Genomic DNA, 16,455 nt, shown 5'->3' with positions numbered 1-16,455 from the left:
ATATACAAAAGATGAGGTAATCATTCCCTCAGTTGGTGTGAAGAGCACCGTGGTTGGGGAGATTCTGGAGCACAACAGAACAGAGGACTCTTAATGGTATAAAATACCGACAGGTTGGTAGGTAAGACACAAAGGCAACAGTTAGGCAACTTTATTCCGAAACGTTTCGCCTACACAGTAGGCTTCTTCAGTCGAATACAGAAAGTAGGCAAATTCTACGACTTCAAGGGTGATGGACTGATTACATCGTCTTCACATCTCTACTGTTCCTGCCTACTTTCTGTATTCGACTGAAGAAGCCTACTGTGTAGGCGAAACGTCTCGGAATAAAGTTGCCTAACTGTTGCCTTTGTGTCTTACCTACCAACAGAGGACTCACAGGTAAGGACCCACTGGGGGCGAGGGGCCAGTGAGGACAGGATGAAGAATGGAAATATATGGTATAAAATACCGACACAATGGCAATATAAACACAAATGCAGTATAATGTGATCCTTTATTGACTACGTTTCGCCCACACAGTGGGCTTTTTCAAGTCACAAACAGAACTACCTGGGGTGGAAGGAACGCGAGTATTTATAGTCCGGCTGAGGTCAGGTGAAGAATGCTGCATCTGATGATGTACCGAGTTGGGTTGTAGAGTCTAAAAACTTGGGTAGCTTGGAAAGGAGACTGGACAAGTTTGTGAGCAGACCTTCTACAGTGTTCTTATGTGGGATAGCGATGAAGAAGTTTCTTGGCAAGTGGTTCAGCTATGTTATAGAAGCCACTATTCTGGTTGAAGTTGTCGGATATAGAAATAAGTGATGATTCCAGGATTCTTCGGTATTGGGTGTTGTCTTCTGTGGCGATAAGTCTTGAGTTTCTGTAGTTTATCAAGTGGTTGTGTGAATTACGGTGTTGTACGCAGGCATTCCTTGTGTCGTCAGACCTGCTTGCGTATTGGTGTTCTGAAATACGTGTTTGGAGGTCCCTTGATGTTTCGCCCACGTATAACTTGTTGCAGTCATTACAAGGGATTATGTATACCCCTGCAGAGGATGGAGGCTTGTCCTGCCTACTACTGGTGATGTCCTTGATGGTCGTGGTTGTGGAGGTAGATACTTGGAATGATGTTTTGGCAAAGATGTTGGAAACATGTTTGGCAATGGAGTTGGTGGGAAGGACTATGTATCTCTTCTCGGCAGTGTCTTCTCTGGGTGTGTTGAAGATGTTTAGTGCTCGCCGTCTGCAGTCTCTGATGAAGTGACGAGGATAGTGGAGTTTGGAAAATACCTGTTCAATTATAGTGCATTCTTCCTCAAGGAACTCGTTGCTGCAGATTCTGAGTGCACGCAGGAAGAAGCCTATAATTACACCACGTTTGGTTTTGGTGTCGTGGTGAGAGTAGAAGTGGAGAAGATCGTTTTGGTTGGTGGGTTTTCGATAGACTTTAAAACGAAGTTCGTGGTCAGCTTTGCAGAGTAGAACATCAAGGAAAGGAAGAGTGAGAGTAAGACACATGTGCAACATCTGGGTATCTTTATTGTAGACGTTTCGCCATCCAGTGGCTTTATCAATACAAATTCTAGGACATAACTTGAAGACAGTAGAACTATGTACAGAAGATGAGGTAATCAGTCCCTCAAACTAGGAGTAGGTGCGAACAGCACCATAGTCGTGGAGATTCTGAAGCAGAAGAAAGAATCCTGGCGCTTATATAGTAACGTCAGGTGTAGCAGACGAGGGCATATTCACTGGTAGGCGGGATTCCCCAGTGGAAGTAGGTCCTTCCCAAAGAGATGGGTTAGTTGTAGAAGTAGTTGTCGTAGTCGTGAAGGTTATGTACATGTCCTCAGAATTAAGATTCCATGATGTTGCAGTGTCTGACAAGTTGTGTACGAAATGGTATATAATACCGACAAGATGAGAGTAAGACACATGTGCAACATCTGGGTATCTTTATTGTAGACGTTTCGCCATCCAGTGGCTTTATCAATACAAATTCTAGGACATAACTTGAAGACAGTAGAACTATGTACAGAAGATGAGGCAAATAGATAAATTAAAACCTAACAAATCCCCAGGCCCTGATGAACTGTATGCAAGGGTTCTAAAGGAATGTAAAGAGGAGCTTAGCACACCTTTGGCTAATCTTTTCAACATATCACTACAAACTGGCATGGTGCCAGATAAGTGGAAAATGGCAAATGTGATACCTATTTTCAAAACAGGTGACAGGTCCTTAGCTTCGAACTATAGACCAATAAGCCTAACCTCCATAGTGGGAAAATTTATGGAATCAATAATTGCCGAGGCAGTTCGTAGCCACCTTGAAAAGCATAAATTAATCAACGAATCTCAGCATGGTTTTACAAAGGGGCGTTCCTGCCTTACGAATTTATTAACTTTTTTCACTAAGGTATTTGAGGAGGTAGATCATGGTAATGAATATGATATTGTGTATATGGACTTCAGTAAGGCTTTTGACAGGGTCCCACATCAGAGACTATTGAGGAAAATTAAAGCACATGGAATAGGAGGAGAAATTTTTTCCTGGATAGAGGCATGGTTGACAAATAGGCAGCAGAGAGTTTGCATAAATGGGGAGAAATCAGAGTGGGGAAGCGTCACGAGCGGTGTTCCACAGGGGTCAGTGTTGGGCCCCCTGCTGTTCACAATCTACATAAACGACATAGATGAGGGCATAAAGAGCGACATCGGCAAGTTTGCCGATGACACCAAAATAGGCCGTCGAATTCATTCTGACGAGGACATTCGAGCACTCCAGGAAGATTTGAATAGACTGATGCAGTGGTCGGAGAAGTGGCAGATGCAGTTTAATATAGACAAATGCAAAGTTCTAAATGTTGGACAGGACAATAACCATGCCACATATAAACTAAATAATGTAGATCTTAATATTACGGATTGCGAAAAAGATTTAGGAGTTCTGGTTAGCAGTAATCTGAAACCAAGACAACAGTGCATAAGTGTTCGCAATAAAGCTAATAGAATCCTTGGCTTCATATCAAGAAGCATAAATAATAGGAGTCCTCAGGTTGTTCTTCAACTCTATACATCCTTGGTTAGGCCTCATTTAGATTATGCTGCACAGTTTTGGTCACCGTATTACAGAATGGATATAAATTCTCTGGAAAATGTACAAAGGAGGATGACAAAGATGATCCCATGTATCAGAAACCTTCCCTATGAGGATAGACTAAGGGCCCTGAAACTGCACTCTCTAGAAAGACGTAGAATCAGGGGGGATATGATTGAGGTTTATAAGTGGAAGACAGGAATAAATAAAGGGGATGTAAATAGTGTGCTGAAAATATCTAGCCTAGACAGGACTCGCAGCAATGGTTTTAAGTTGGAAAAATTCAGATTCAGGAGGGATATAGGAAAGTACTGGTTTGGTAATAGAGTTGTGGATGAGTGGAACAAACTCCCAAGTACCGTTATAGAGGCCAGAACGTTGTGTAGCTTTAAAAATAGGTTGGATAAATACATGAGTAGATGTGGGTGGGTGTGAGTTAGACCTGATAGCTTGTGCTAACAGGTCGGTTGCCGTGTTCCTCCCTTAACTCAATGTGACCTGACCTGACTAGGTTGGGTGCATTGGCTTAAGCCGGTAGGGACTTGGACCTGCCTCGCATGGGCCAGTAGGCCTTCTGCAGTGTTCCTTCGTTCTTATGTTCTTATGTTCTTATGTAATCAGTCCCTCAAACTAGGAGTAGGTGCGAACAGCACCATAGTCGTGGAGATTCTGAAGCAGAAGAAAGAATCCTGGCGCTTATATAGTAACGTCAGGTGTAGCAGACGAGGGCATATTCACTGGTAGGCGGGATTCCCCAGTGGAAGTAGGTCCTTCCCAAAGAGATGGGTTAGTTGTAGAAGTAGTTGTCGTAGTCGTGAAGGTTATGTACATGTCCTCAGAATTAAGATTCCATGATGTTGCAGTGTCTGACAAGTTGTGTACGAAATGGTATATAATACCGACAAGATGAGAGTAAGACACATGTGCAACATCTGGGTATCTTTATTGTAGACGTTTCGCCATCCAGTGGCTTTATCAATACAAATTCTAGGTTGAGGGACTGATTACCTCATCTTCTGTACATAGTTCTACTGTCTTCAAGTTATGTCCTAGAATCTGTATTGATAAAGCCACTGGATGGCGAAACGTCTACAATAAAGATATCCAGATGTTGCACATGTGTCTTAACTTTCATATTGTCGGTATTTTATACCTTTCTTGCACAACTTGTCAGACACTGCAACATCATGGAATCTTGGTTCAGAGGACATCTACAAGACCTTCTTCACGGCTGCTGCAACTAACCCATCTCTTTGGGAAGGACCTACTTCCACTGGGGAATCCCGCCTACCAGTGACTGCCCTCGTCTGCTGCCCGTCCCACACTGACGCCTATATATAAGCGCCAGTCTTCTTGCCTTTGCTCACTCCAAACACATCATCGTAAGACACAGTCGCTCCTCACCTCAAGAAGTGTTCCTTCGATCCCCGTCGGGGAGGGGAACCTATAGTCATCGTACCAGCGCCTGACTTACTCCTTCATGATGCTTGCAAACCGTGTAAGGATCAAACCCAACAGTGGAGTAATAAATGACTCTACTAAACTTGCCCTTGCTGCCGTTGTAAAGACTTGCCTACAGGTTAAATTTACAGCCATCCACTCGACGAAAGACTCATTCATCGTCGTCTGTACTGACGATTATGAAGCCACAAAGCTGATCGCCGACACTTCTATGAAAACCCTCAGAGACCGACAGTTCACCATCTCCCCTTCACCTTTTTTGCTGGCGAAACGTTCCGTTTTCGTCAAACGGCTGGACAAACTCGTCACTTCTTTATCGACTGAGGATCTCAAGACCTCTATCGAGGAACAAAATACCTGGGCGTCGATTGAACATATCACCAAAATCCCCAACGCCTCTACAATGATCAAGCTAACCTTCTCCAACATCGAGATGGCTACTAGAGCACTGTCTGACGGCCTAGCTATCTCCTACTATCATATCCATCCAAGTCACATAGAACCCGAACGTTTCGCCCACATCTCGCCATGCTGGACCTGCTACTCCTATCACCACTCAACGCCTGACTGTCCTCTGAAAGGGAAAAAGTACTGCACAAACTGCGGTAAAGACGGCCATGACTTCAAGGAATGTTCTACTACCACTACCTCTCCTACCTGCCTCAACTGCAAGGGTACTCACCACACCCTTGCAGCAAAATGCCCTCTACGTAAAGAAGTCCTGTCTAAGAAAATCATTGAAGAAACCAAGAAGAACAACCCTAAATCGCCAACATACGCCGCCATTGCAAAAATTCAATCAGATACCACCGAACTCCTTCAAGCTACACAACAATCATCTCCACCCAGCCAGTCCCTCCTTGCTCTTCCTGACGCTGTTCCATCCAAGGTGCTATACTGTATGATGTATGCACACCTTACTAATGCTGCAAACCCTGGCTCATTCAACACAACAATCAATGAACTGTTTCGCCTAAACAACATGCCAAACTTCAACTTTCCAGACTCGCCACCATCACAAGACCTCCTCAAGCTAATTCCAGATATTGTTAACTTCACCTCAACCCCTGGTCCTACTCGTATCTCTGACCAAGACTCTACTCCAGAACCAACACCACCGTCTACTGCCACCTCTCACCACCCACCACCAGCCCAACAAATCACAACCGACCAACACTCCCTGCCTCCTCTCAACACAGTCACAGAAGACGAAATAGTACCAGAACATTATGAACAACCCTCGGACAACGACGAAGTAGTAGTCGAAGAAGAAACCACAGGCAACCGTTACCTAAGCCAAGCCTTTAATGGGTCTCTAACCTTCTACACCACCCCCAACCTCCCAACCGAAATGAGCGCAGCTGATATGCTCCACTTAATGAAAGAAGGAGCTGTTAAGTACACCTGCACCAAACCTCACCAAATTCCTTTTGAAAACGCACTATCTTACCTCGTGACGAATCTGAACTGCTCCAACCTCAGAATGCAACTATTCCACATGTCCAAGAGAGACTTCAAAAGACTCAAGAGTGGCTCCATCACCAGCGAAGTGTAGCCAAACACACAACACCCTTCCCAACACCTGACGTCCAAACCAGCTCTTCACCTCAGCCTGAAGCATATCAGTCAGCGAGCACTGTCTGCAGTCTGCTCTCTCCTCTATGTCCTCAACATGCCCTCTCTACACTGCCTCGCAGTGCCACGCAGCTGGGTTTAGCCCTGGCTCTTTCATCTACAACTCAAGACCTTCCTCTCACGAATGTTCATCGTCTGTCCACACTTCCCCACTCACCCACCGGAGTCCCAACAGAAGAGCCTGCTATGTGTGTTCTCAATGTCTGTCCCACGATCGACTTAGCTGCTGGGTTAAGCCCTGGCTCTATTTCTACTACTAAGAACACTCCTCTCCAGCACTATTCTTCGTCTGTCCCGTCTTCCCCGCTCATCCCATTTGGGATCTTACCTGAACTTTCGTTCGTTCGTTCGTTCTTCTGCTTCAGAATCTCCACGACTATGGTGCTGTTCGCACCTACTCCTAGGTTGAGGGACTGATTACCTCATCTTCTGTACATAGTTCTACTGTCTTCAAGTTATGTCCTAGAATTTGTATTGATAAAGCCACTGGATGGCGAAACGTCTACAATAAAGATACCCAGATGTTGCACATGTGTCTTACTCTCATCTTGTCGGTATTATATACCTTTCGTACACAACTTGTCAGACACTGCAACATCATGGAATCTTAATTCTGAGGACATGTACATAACCTTCACACGGCTGCTGCAACTAACCCATCTCTTTGGGAAGGACCTACTTCCACTGGGGAATCCCGCCTACCAGTGAACTGCCCTCGTCTGCTGCCCGTCCCACCTGACGTTACTATATAAGCGCCAGGATTCTTTCTTCTGCTTCAGAATCTCCACGACTATGGTGCTGTTCGCACCTACTCCTAGGTTGAGGGACTGATTACCTCATCTTCTGTACATAGTTCTACTGTCTTCAAGTTATGTCCTAGAATTTGTATTGATAAAGCCACTGGATGGCGAAACGTCTACAATAAAGATACCCAGATGTTGCACATGTGTCTTACTCTTTCATATTGTCGGTATTTTATACCGTTGACGACATTCTCCTCATAACTCCTAAACGCTTCAACGTTCAAGCTCTCCAAAACAAGCTCAACCAGGTCGAGCCTTCAATCCAGTTCACACTTGAAGAAGAGGTCGACAACACTCTTCCTTTCCTTGATGTTCTACTCTGCAAAGCTGACCACGAACTTCGTTTTAAAGTCTATCGAAAACCCACCAACCAAAACGATCTTCTCCACTTCTACTCTCACCACGACACCAAAACCAAACGTGGTGTAATTATAGGCTTCTTCCTGCGTGCACTCAGAATCTGCAGCAACGAGTTCCTTGAGGAAGAATGCACTATAATTGAACAGGTATTTTCCAAACTCCACTATCCTCGTCACTTCATCAGAGACTGCAGACGGCGAGCACTAAACATCTTCAACACACCCAGAGAAGACACTGCCGAGAAGAGATACATAGTCCTTCCCACCAACTCCATTGCCAAACATGTTTCCAACATCTTTGCCAAAACATCATTCCAAGTATCTACCTCCACAACCACGACCATCAAGGACATCACCAGTAGTAGGCAGGACAAGCCTCCATCCTCTGCAGGGGTATACATAATCCCTTGTAATGACTGCAACAAGTTATACGTGGGCGAAACATCAAGGGACCTCCAAACACGTATTTCAGAACACCAATACGCAAGCAGGTCTGACGACACAAGGAATGCCTGCGTACAACACCGTAATTCACACAACCACTTGATAAACTACAGAAACTCAAGACTTATCGCCACAGAAGACAACACCCAATACCGAAGAATCCTGGAATCATCACTTATTTCTATATCCGACAACTTCAACCAGAATAGTGGCTTCTATAACATAGCTGAACCACTTGCCAAGAAACTTCTTCATCGCTATCCCACATAAGAACACTGTAGAAGGTCTGCTCACAAACTTGTCCAGTCTCCTTTCCAAGCTACCCAAGTTTTTAGACTCTACAACCCAACTCGGTACATCATCAGATGCAGCATTCTTCACCTGACCTCAGCCGGACTATAAATACTCGCGTTCCTTCCACCCCAGGTAGTTCTGTTTGTGACTTGAAAAAGCCCACTGTGTGGGCGAAACGTAGTCAATAAAGGATCACATTATACTGCATTTGTGTTTATATTGCCAGGATGAAGAATAGGTGGGGGAGAGGAAATATCGAAGAAAGAGGAAGTGTCAGAACTAGACCCAACTGCTAAGCAAGGGAAACAAATAAGTGCAGCAATTTCACTCTCGGAAGCATGTCATTCGCAAGACTGGATGCGCAACAAGGCGTTAGCACTATGGAAAGGTGCCGCAAAGGACATTCGCAAGCAATTCAGCATAAAACGCACTCAATGACAATGGCAGTTATAGAATTGTTGTAATAATGTAGAGAGGTGGAGGTGCAGGGCCATAAAGAGTGAGGAATAGATTTACAGCATTGTAAGGATGCCTGACAGTCTCCTAAATAAGAAGTCCAATAGTCATGGTATGTCTCGAGTGTGTCAAGTTGTTTGTCACTTAGTGTCTTCCAGTACACGTTCAGAGCTGGTGTATTAGTCGTGAGATGGAGAGATTCACTGGTGGCGAATTCGTCCCACCTCACTCCCAACACCCAACGTAATGCACGATTCTGGATGCGTTGGAGTTTTAATGGAGCAACTTCCAATCTGAACAGACTGACTGATGTTGTAGTGGCCAGGCTTAGGCTTGGTTACAAGTACTTCTGGCAGTTTGGGAGACACACAGATGATGATCAAACTAAATGTAAATTATGTGATCAGGCATATGGTCACTCTCTTGAACACTATGTGCTTAATTGTCCACTTATTGAGGAATACAGAGACAGTATAATAACCTATGTGACATGTCAAGATATCTTATTAATGAAAATAAGATACCAGATATACTAAGCAAATTTCCTAAATTTGCTTGTAACAGATAAGTGAACTATAGATATAAATCCATATGTATTCCTGTTAACCCTTTGGGGCCTAGTTCCTAGGCCTTTTGTGTATCCATATGCTCTCGCGCTACCGTCCACAGGATGGATATGGGGTGCACAATAAACTAGCCACTTCGGTGGCAAAATCTAAAATGTGTTAGGTAAGACACATATGCAACAGTTAGGTATCTTTATTTCGAAACGTTTCGCCTACACAGTAGGCTTCTTCAGTCGAGTACAGAAAAGTTGATAGCAGCAGAAGATACTTGAAGACATCGTCTTCAAGTATCTTCTGCTGCTATCAACTTTTCTGTACTCGACTGAAGAAGCCTACTGTGTAGGCGAAACGTTTCGAAATAAAGATACCTAACTGTTGCATATGTGTCTTACCTAACAATCTGTCGGTATTTTATACCATTTTAATGTTCAAAATCTAAAATCTAAATCCTAAGTAATTTTCACATATATCGCTATGTAAGACAAATGTAATCGTTCAAAAATTGTGTAAAACTGAGCCTAAATAGGCTTTCCTTACGTAGTTACTATACTTGTTTGATTGCTTTCTTGCTTACTAACGTTACTTTCTTTACTTTGCTTACTTATTTTATTTACTTCACCTACTTTATTTACTTTACTAAGGACCCTAATGGAAATAAGTCAGTTGTCTGACTTTCTTGGGTTATCCTAGGTAACCTACACATATGCTGCTACGTATGATGATTTATGTAACTATATTTATATGTACCTGAACCTGCCTGGTCGCAAAAGCTCTCGCTTCACACGGTGAGGTCCGGGTTCGATTCCTGGCGAAGGGGTGGAAACATTGGACCTGTTTCCTTCCACCGGTTGCTATGTTCACCCATCAGTAAAATAGGTACCTGGGTGTTAGTCGACTGGTGTGGGTCGCATCCTGGGACAAAACTGACCAAATTTCCCCGAAATGCTCAGCATAACAAGCATCTTTCTACACAGTAGTATGTCATTGATGTCAGCTACGCCTGTGTACCTTGTACATGTACTTGTAGTAAATAAGGATATTATTATTATTATTATTATTATTATTATTATTATTATTATTATTATTATTATTATTATTATTATTATTATTATTATTATTGTTATTATTATTGCACAACCCGCACATAGGAGAGAGGACCTCACCACATTTCGGTCCGAAACGTCGTGGTAAGCTCCTCTCCTCCTATGTGCTGGTTATTTGTGTATTGTTCCAGTCACGATATTGTGCCTTTTTTATTTATTTATTATTACTTGGTTGTAAGTGAAGCCTCGAGCAGTGTTGACAATGGTAGAAATATTGAAGCAGTAGTGCGCATGCGTCAGTCAGTTGACACGTCTCAACACTTGTAGCAGGAAGGCTGCCTCTCTCTTCTTGACTTTGACTCTTAAATATACACACCCATCACAATGGTAGGTTAATTACGTTAGGGTGATTATGTAATTAATTCACCTTGTAGTTGAGGATTGTAATCCTTACAGAGGTAATGTAGAAGTGAAAATCTATGACCTGTCATCTGTGTGACAGACCGGGTCTGTTAAAATATTGTGTAGCTATACATACAATTGCTCCTCAAGGCTGGCATCTTGATGTCGATGAAGGGCTCTTGATCCAGGGAATTTGACCTACCACCCCTTGGTTCGAACCTAATATACACAGGGGGCTATATGACCCCTGTGGGTTTCGTGCTCTCATAAATATAATTCAATGGAGGTGCTTTGATGTTAATGAAGGGCTCTTCACCCAAGGAATTTGAGTCATTTACCCATACCCCCTACCAGGAGGATGATTGGGGTGTCGAGGCCCCCGCGCCCCTGTTTATGACTAAGCTTAGCTGTGGATCACTGCCTGATTAAACAGGTTGTTACTGCTGGCCGCACGCAAACTGATGTACAAACCACAGCTTAGCTGGTCAGGAACTGACTTTAGGTGCCTGCTCTGCTGCCTCTTGAAGACAGCCAGGGGTCTATTGGTAATCCCCCCCTTATATATGCTGGGAGGCAATTGAACAATCTTGGGCTCCTGACACTTATTGTGTTGTTTTTTATTGTGCTCATGGTGCCCCTGCAGAGTTATGATGGTTTATTTCCCGAGTAGAGGCATTAGAATTTCCGAGTGGTGCCTAAATACTGGTGAGAGGAGGCTCTTGATCCAAGAAATTGGACTTAACCTCCATTTCTTGGACCGAACGTGAATACCTCTTATTCCTTAAGCACTATGTGATCGTATTGAGTTTAGTGCTTCCCTTTAATTAAAATTAAGTGCAGTAGTGTTGTAACCATATATTTATTATAAGGAAAAACCTATAGTTATGGATGGAATTTTAGCATTCTTAAGCTAGGATTAATCCTTGTGGCCCAAGTGGTAGTGTTTTTATCTCGCATAAGAAGGACCTGGGTTCAATCCCAGTATGAGTGGAAATATTGAGCATCTGTTGCCTCTGCTCACCTAGTATTAAGAAGGTTCCTGGGTGCTAGCTAACTGCTGTGGGTTGCCTCCTGGGGAAGAGGATGAAAAGACACCAATGGAAATAAACTATGGTGACTTTCTTGGGGTATCCTGGGTTACTAACCCTCATGGTTAAGGTTCTGAATAAAATCTAATTTTGTTAACAGGGGAGAGAGAAAAAATATATTGGTAGACAACACTCGCCCAAGGGAGGTACTGTTGAACTCGCCCATGAATTTGAAATGGAAACCTGTTCAATGTTTGTCACTGGCAGGATTGCTGGTCTTTTGTCTCGTAAATACATACTGTGACAGGTACAGTAACTTGGTGACTAGTACCAACACCCAGTATAATGTTATGTGCATGTAATATATACACAGTATTTCAGTAGCTTATACTTTTGTTTCCTTTCATTTTCATGGGAAGGGAGTTAGCTTTCCTTTGTAAGCTGTGTGTGTCATAGAAGGCAATTCAAATGTCAGAAGGAAGGGGATAGTAATCCCCTCTGTATCATTTACAAAAAAAGACAGAATTTTTTTTATGTTTGGTATGAAAATTCCTTGGATATAGTATATAAAAAAATAGTAGTGGTTATACAATATTACATGATCATCTGTGAAAAGAGGGAGTATTAATGTTTAAATTCATTAATTGTGTGGAGTGGGGGGGTTTAGCGCTTGCCCTTGATTATAATAATAATACGTAATAATAATAATAATAATAATAATGTGTGGAGTGGGATGTGAGAAGTGGGTTAGCATGTATGCCTCTTGGAGGACAAGGGAGTGTAGGGAGGAGAGAGATTTTTGTAGTTGTTGAATGTATGTTTGAGGAGTTTTGAATGAAGTGAGAGAATTATTGTTTTGGGTAACTTCAGTGCTCAAGTTGTAGAAAATGTTGTAGAGGGCACAATAGGTAAGTTTGGAGTGTCAAGTTTAAATGATAATATGGACTTCTAATAGATTTATGTATAGAAAGAGGTTTGGTAATAGGTAATAGTACTTATTTTAAGAAAAAAAAGAGGACAAGTTAATGGGATGACATACAGTAGTTTATGTTGACAGCATTTCGTTGAATTTTGCATTGGTAGATAAAAGAGTTTATGGGTAGACTATTATACATCTGGATCTGCATGTTTTTAGAGGAGTGACTGATATAACATGTTACATTAATGGTACCAGGGATCATCACAGCCTGCTTAAATTGAAAAGGAAATGTTATATGAATAAGAACTATGAAACACAAGAAAGTAAAGCATATTCTGAATATTGTAAGTATATTATAATAAAGATGGACCCCAATGGAAATAAGTCACTCTGACTTTTTTGGGTTATCCTAGGTTCTTTACACATGCTGCTATGTATGATAAACTATGTAACTGTATTTGTGTATACCTGAATAAACTTACTTAATAATAATAATGTCAGTCATGCAGCCATTATATGTACCATATCATTAGTACCTATTAGTATTATATATGCATTATATGCTCTTATGAAGAGATGCTGGGAGTGACTTCATAGTCTATGACTAATAACTTTAACACTGCTGTTGCTTGGAGGCTAGACTAGATCAGTTTGAACTTAGGAGCTTTGGTGAGCAGACCTGCTTCTGTATATGCATTTCTTCAATGAACAGTAGAACTGAGGCCAGCTATCATTCTCTGACTATCACTGTTTTAATTTTACAACAGGTACAATAAATTGAAGGCCTAGAGTATGCACAGCAATTTGAGTAAACTTAATTCAGTACAGTTTAACCTACCATACTTGATTAATCTAGATTAATAAAATATGCTCTGTCACCATTTCATTAAAATACTGTACTGTATATGACATTCATAAAATAATACTGTACTGATTTTTTTTTTTTTTTTTATTCGCCGGTATTCTCCCGGCCCGGGTCTTTTCCAAGTAGTGGTGACCCGGCCTTGGCTCCCTATCTGGGGAGTGTCTCGAGACTTAAGTCTCCCATGGGAGGAGGTACAAGTATCCCCTCATCTTTGGGACCAACCGTCCCCAGGCCTAGCCACATTCCCCGCCCTCACGGGGCTCGTAGGGAGAAGCTAGGCCTCTGGTCTGCCATCTGCCCCGCCCCAAAGGGGCTCGTGGGGATGGCAGTCTTGTGAGCTGCAGGTGGTAGCAAGCTCAGGGTCTGATAAAAAAAAAATTGTATGATTCTTAGTTTCATAATAGCTAGCTACTTTTTTGATATTCATTCAGTTGCTTAAGAGTGTAGAGTATCCATAGCAGTGTACTAAGGACATATGTTTTGCCCCAAACAGCCTCTGCGTTTAGATGTGAAGCGGAAGTTAACAGCACGGTCAGACCGTGTCAAGTCTGTTGATCTCCATCCCACAGAACCATGGATGTTGGCTTCGCTCTACAATGGAAATGTTCATGTCTGGAACATAGAGAGCCAGCAGCTTGTCAAAAGTTTTGAGGTAAGTTCTTGAGTAAAAAGGTATGTTTTTTTTTATTAACAATTGAGTTTAAGAAATAGATATGACAGTAAGAGTTGTTGAAGTCCTGCAAACTGCTGAACAAACAGAAGATATTTTAAAACTTTTATGCTTAAAAAAAGTAGAATCAGTTGAAAGGCCCATGGTATGAACAGCATTTAATTAAGGCAAACTTAGACTATGCCCAATGCTGTTTATATACTACATACATGTATACTTAAGTTCACATAAATGAATTGCTTTAAAATAAATAACATTGGATGGTAAAGTAAGTTAATATTGCATGGTAAAGATTAGATTGCTTGAATGTAAAGTTCAATTTAATAGAGACTAATGGTTTTTGGGACCTGTTGAGTTGGAGTGTGAGTAGGGTAATATTTTGTGAAGAGGTTTAGAGAAACCAGTTAGCTGGACTTGAGACTTGGAGGTGGGAAGTACATTGACTGCACTTTAAAGGAGGGGTTTGGGATAGTGGCTGTTTGGAGTGACATCTAAACTGTTGTATCTGAGCACCTCTGCAAACACAGCAATTGTGTAACTGATGGTGAAAGTTTCTTTTTTCGGTCACCCTGCCTCTATGGGAGGCAGCCAACGTGTTAAAATAAGTAAATAGATAGTAATCTCTACAATTTTGATGACTCGAGGTGAGATAGATTAGAGAAGAATGCAGAGTAAGTTATGATGTTCTGGGTATATGGAGTATTTTCAAAAGTATACTCACTGTTTTGGAAATTTTCCTTCCTATCAACAAGTGTATTGTTTATTTTAATGTTCGTATGAGTGTTTTTGGCCTTGTTCCCATACGTTTTGTAGGCCCTGTTAGGTGAGTCTGTCATCATCCAAACAAGTTTCTGTAGGTTTGTTTTTGTTTGTTATTGTGAAGAATTCCAAGTGATCTTACAGGTCAGGGTGCTATTCAAATCTTAAAACTTCCTTCCAGTACTCTTCCAGTACTCTACTGTACAGTACTACTACAAAAAAGTACATGTCATGAGTTTGCAAGTGTAGTACAATGTAGTATGTTTTATGCATACAGGAGGGCCCCACTTATACAGCAGGGTAGGTTCTAGGCTACTGCAATTCAGTGAAAATCAATGTAAAGTGAAACACATTTTCTTTTTTTTTCACTTTTGAATGCATATAAATGCCTGATAACATGTTAACAATATCATATATTAAGTGAGCAACAGAGCTAGGTCTAAAAAATGCACATAAAGTACACACATTACTTAAAATATTTTCATCCTTAGCTCATAGTGAGTGGTGAATATATTTATTGTAGGATGCCTGAATAAATGATTCGGTATAATTGAAAATTGCTGCATTAGCAGAACGGTGTACAGTGGGGCCTTCCTGTATTTTAAAACTGTTCTTTTAAAATGTAAGTGCACTCAGTGAACTGAAGATATGAAACTCAAAATGTCTGTAACCTTAGTAATCATAAGGTTATTCAAAATGGTGTACTTTATATTTTTATTGGTTAGGATAAATGTAATTTCAATATGGTGATGTATCATTTTATTTTGTAGGTGTGTGATCTTCCCGTGAGAGCTTCAAGATTTGTTGCTCGCAAGAATTGGGTTGTGACAGGCTCAGATGACATGCAAGTACGTATATTCAACTATAACACCCTTGAGCGTGTGCACCAGTTTGAGGCACACTCTGACTATGTCAGATGCATTGCAGTCCATCCAACTCAGCCATTCATCCTGACATGCAGTGGTAAGTGCAGTTTTAATCCTAACCTAAGGAAAACAGAAATACAGGACTTTATAGGCAAGTCATAATATAGTGGGTTCATTCCAAAAGTCATTTTAAACTGTGTGGCTTTTGAAAGAGCTCATGGTGCAATGTATAGGCTGTTTGGCCTAAAAAAGGTATGCAAAACATTCTGCTATATTTGAGACACACTGTATGTTATTTGCCCTCTGCTGTTTAGGTTGAATAATCTAGTAATACTATTTCCCTCGACTTTTTCACTTATTACATGTTAATATGTGTATTTTTAATTATCAGATGATATGACAATAAAATTGTGGAACTGGGATAAAAAGTGGTCTCTTCAACAAATGTTCGAGGGCCACTCACACTACGTAATGCAGATTGTCATTAATCCCAAGGACAACAACACATTCGCTTCAGCATCTCTTGATCGAACAGTTAAGGTAATATTACACAAGTGTTCAAGTTGAGAGAATGATGGAGAAAAGTGAATAAAGTATTTGAATTAGGGAGAGAGGAAGTGATACTGGCAAAAGAGGATATAAAAAAAATTGTTCATTACATACAGCAATATACTCTAAAAATATTGTGCAAAGAATTCGGGGTGTAGAAATAAGAAGACAGTGTGGGGGTTGGAAAAGATATTAGGGTGGAGGAGTTGAGTTATTGAAGTGGTTTGAAAATTTTTTTTTAGAAAGGCTGGAGT

The 16,455-nt window shown here is 41.4% G+C and overlaps 1 protein-coding gene across 1 annotated transcript in view; it reads left to right on the top strand.

The window, feature by feature from the left end:
• The first annotated feature begins 10,377 nt into the window (after positions 1-10,377).
• Positions 10,378-16,455, top strand: part of LOC128703570 (coatomer subunit beta') — a 58,683-nt gene continuing 52,605 nt past the window's right edge. The window contains exons 1-4 of the mRNA XM_070101115.1: positions 10,378-10,530; positions 13,851-14,009; positions 15,557-15,749; positions 16,044-16,192. Of these exons, the coding sequence (XP_069957216.1) occupies positions 10,528-10,530; positions 13,851-14,009; positions 15,557-15,749; positions 16,044-16,192 (504 nt within the window). The 5' untranslated portion in view covers positions 10,378-10,527. The remainder of the gene's footprint in view (positions 10,531-13,850; positions 14,010-15,556; positions 15,750-16,043; positions 16,193-16,455) is intronic.

The sequence above is a fragment of the Cherax quadricarinatus genome, chromosome 76, assembly GCF_038502225.1.
Source record: "Cherax quadricarinatus isolate ZL_2023a chromosome 76, ASM3850222v1, whole genome shotgun sequence".
In the NCBI taxonomy this organism is placed as follows: Eukaryota; Metazoa; Arthropoda; class Malacostraca; order Decapoda; family Parastacidae; genus Cherax; species Cherax quadricarinatus.
This window is presented reverse-complemented; position numbering and strand designations above follow the sequence as displayed.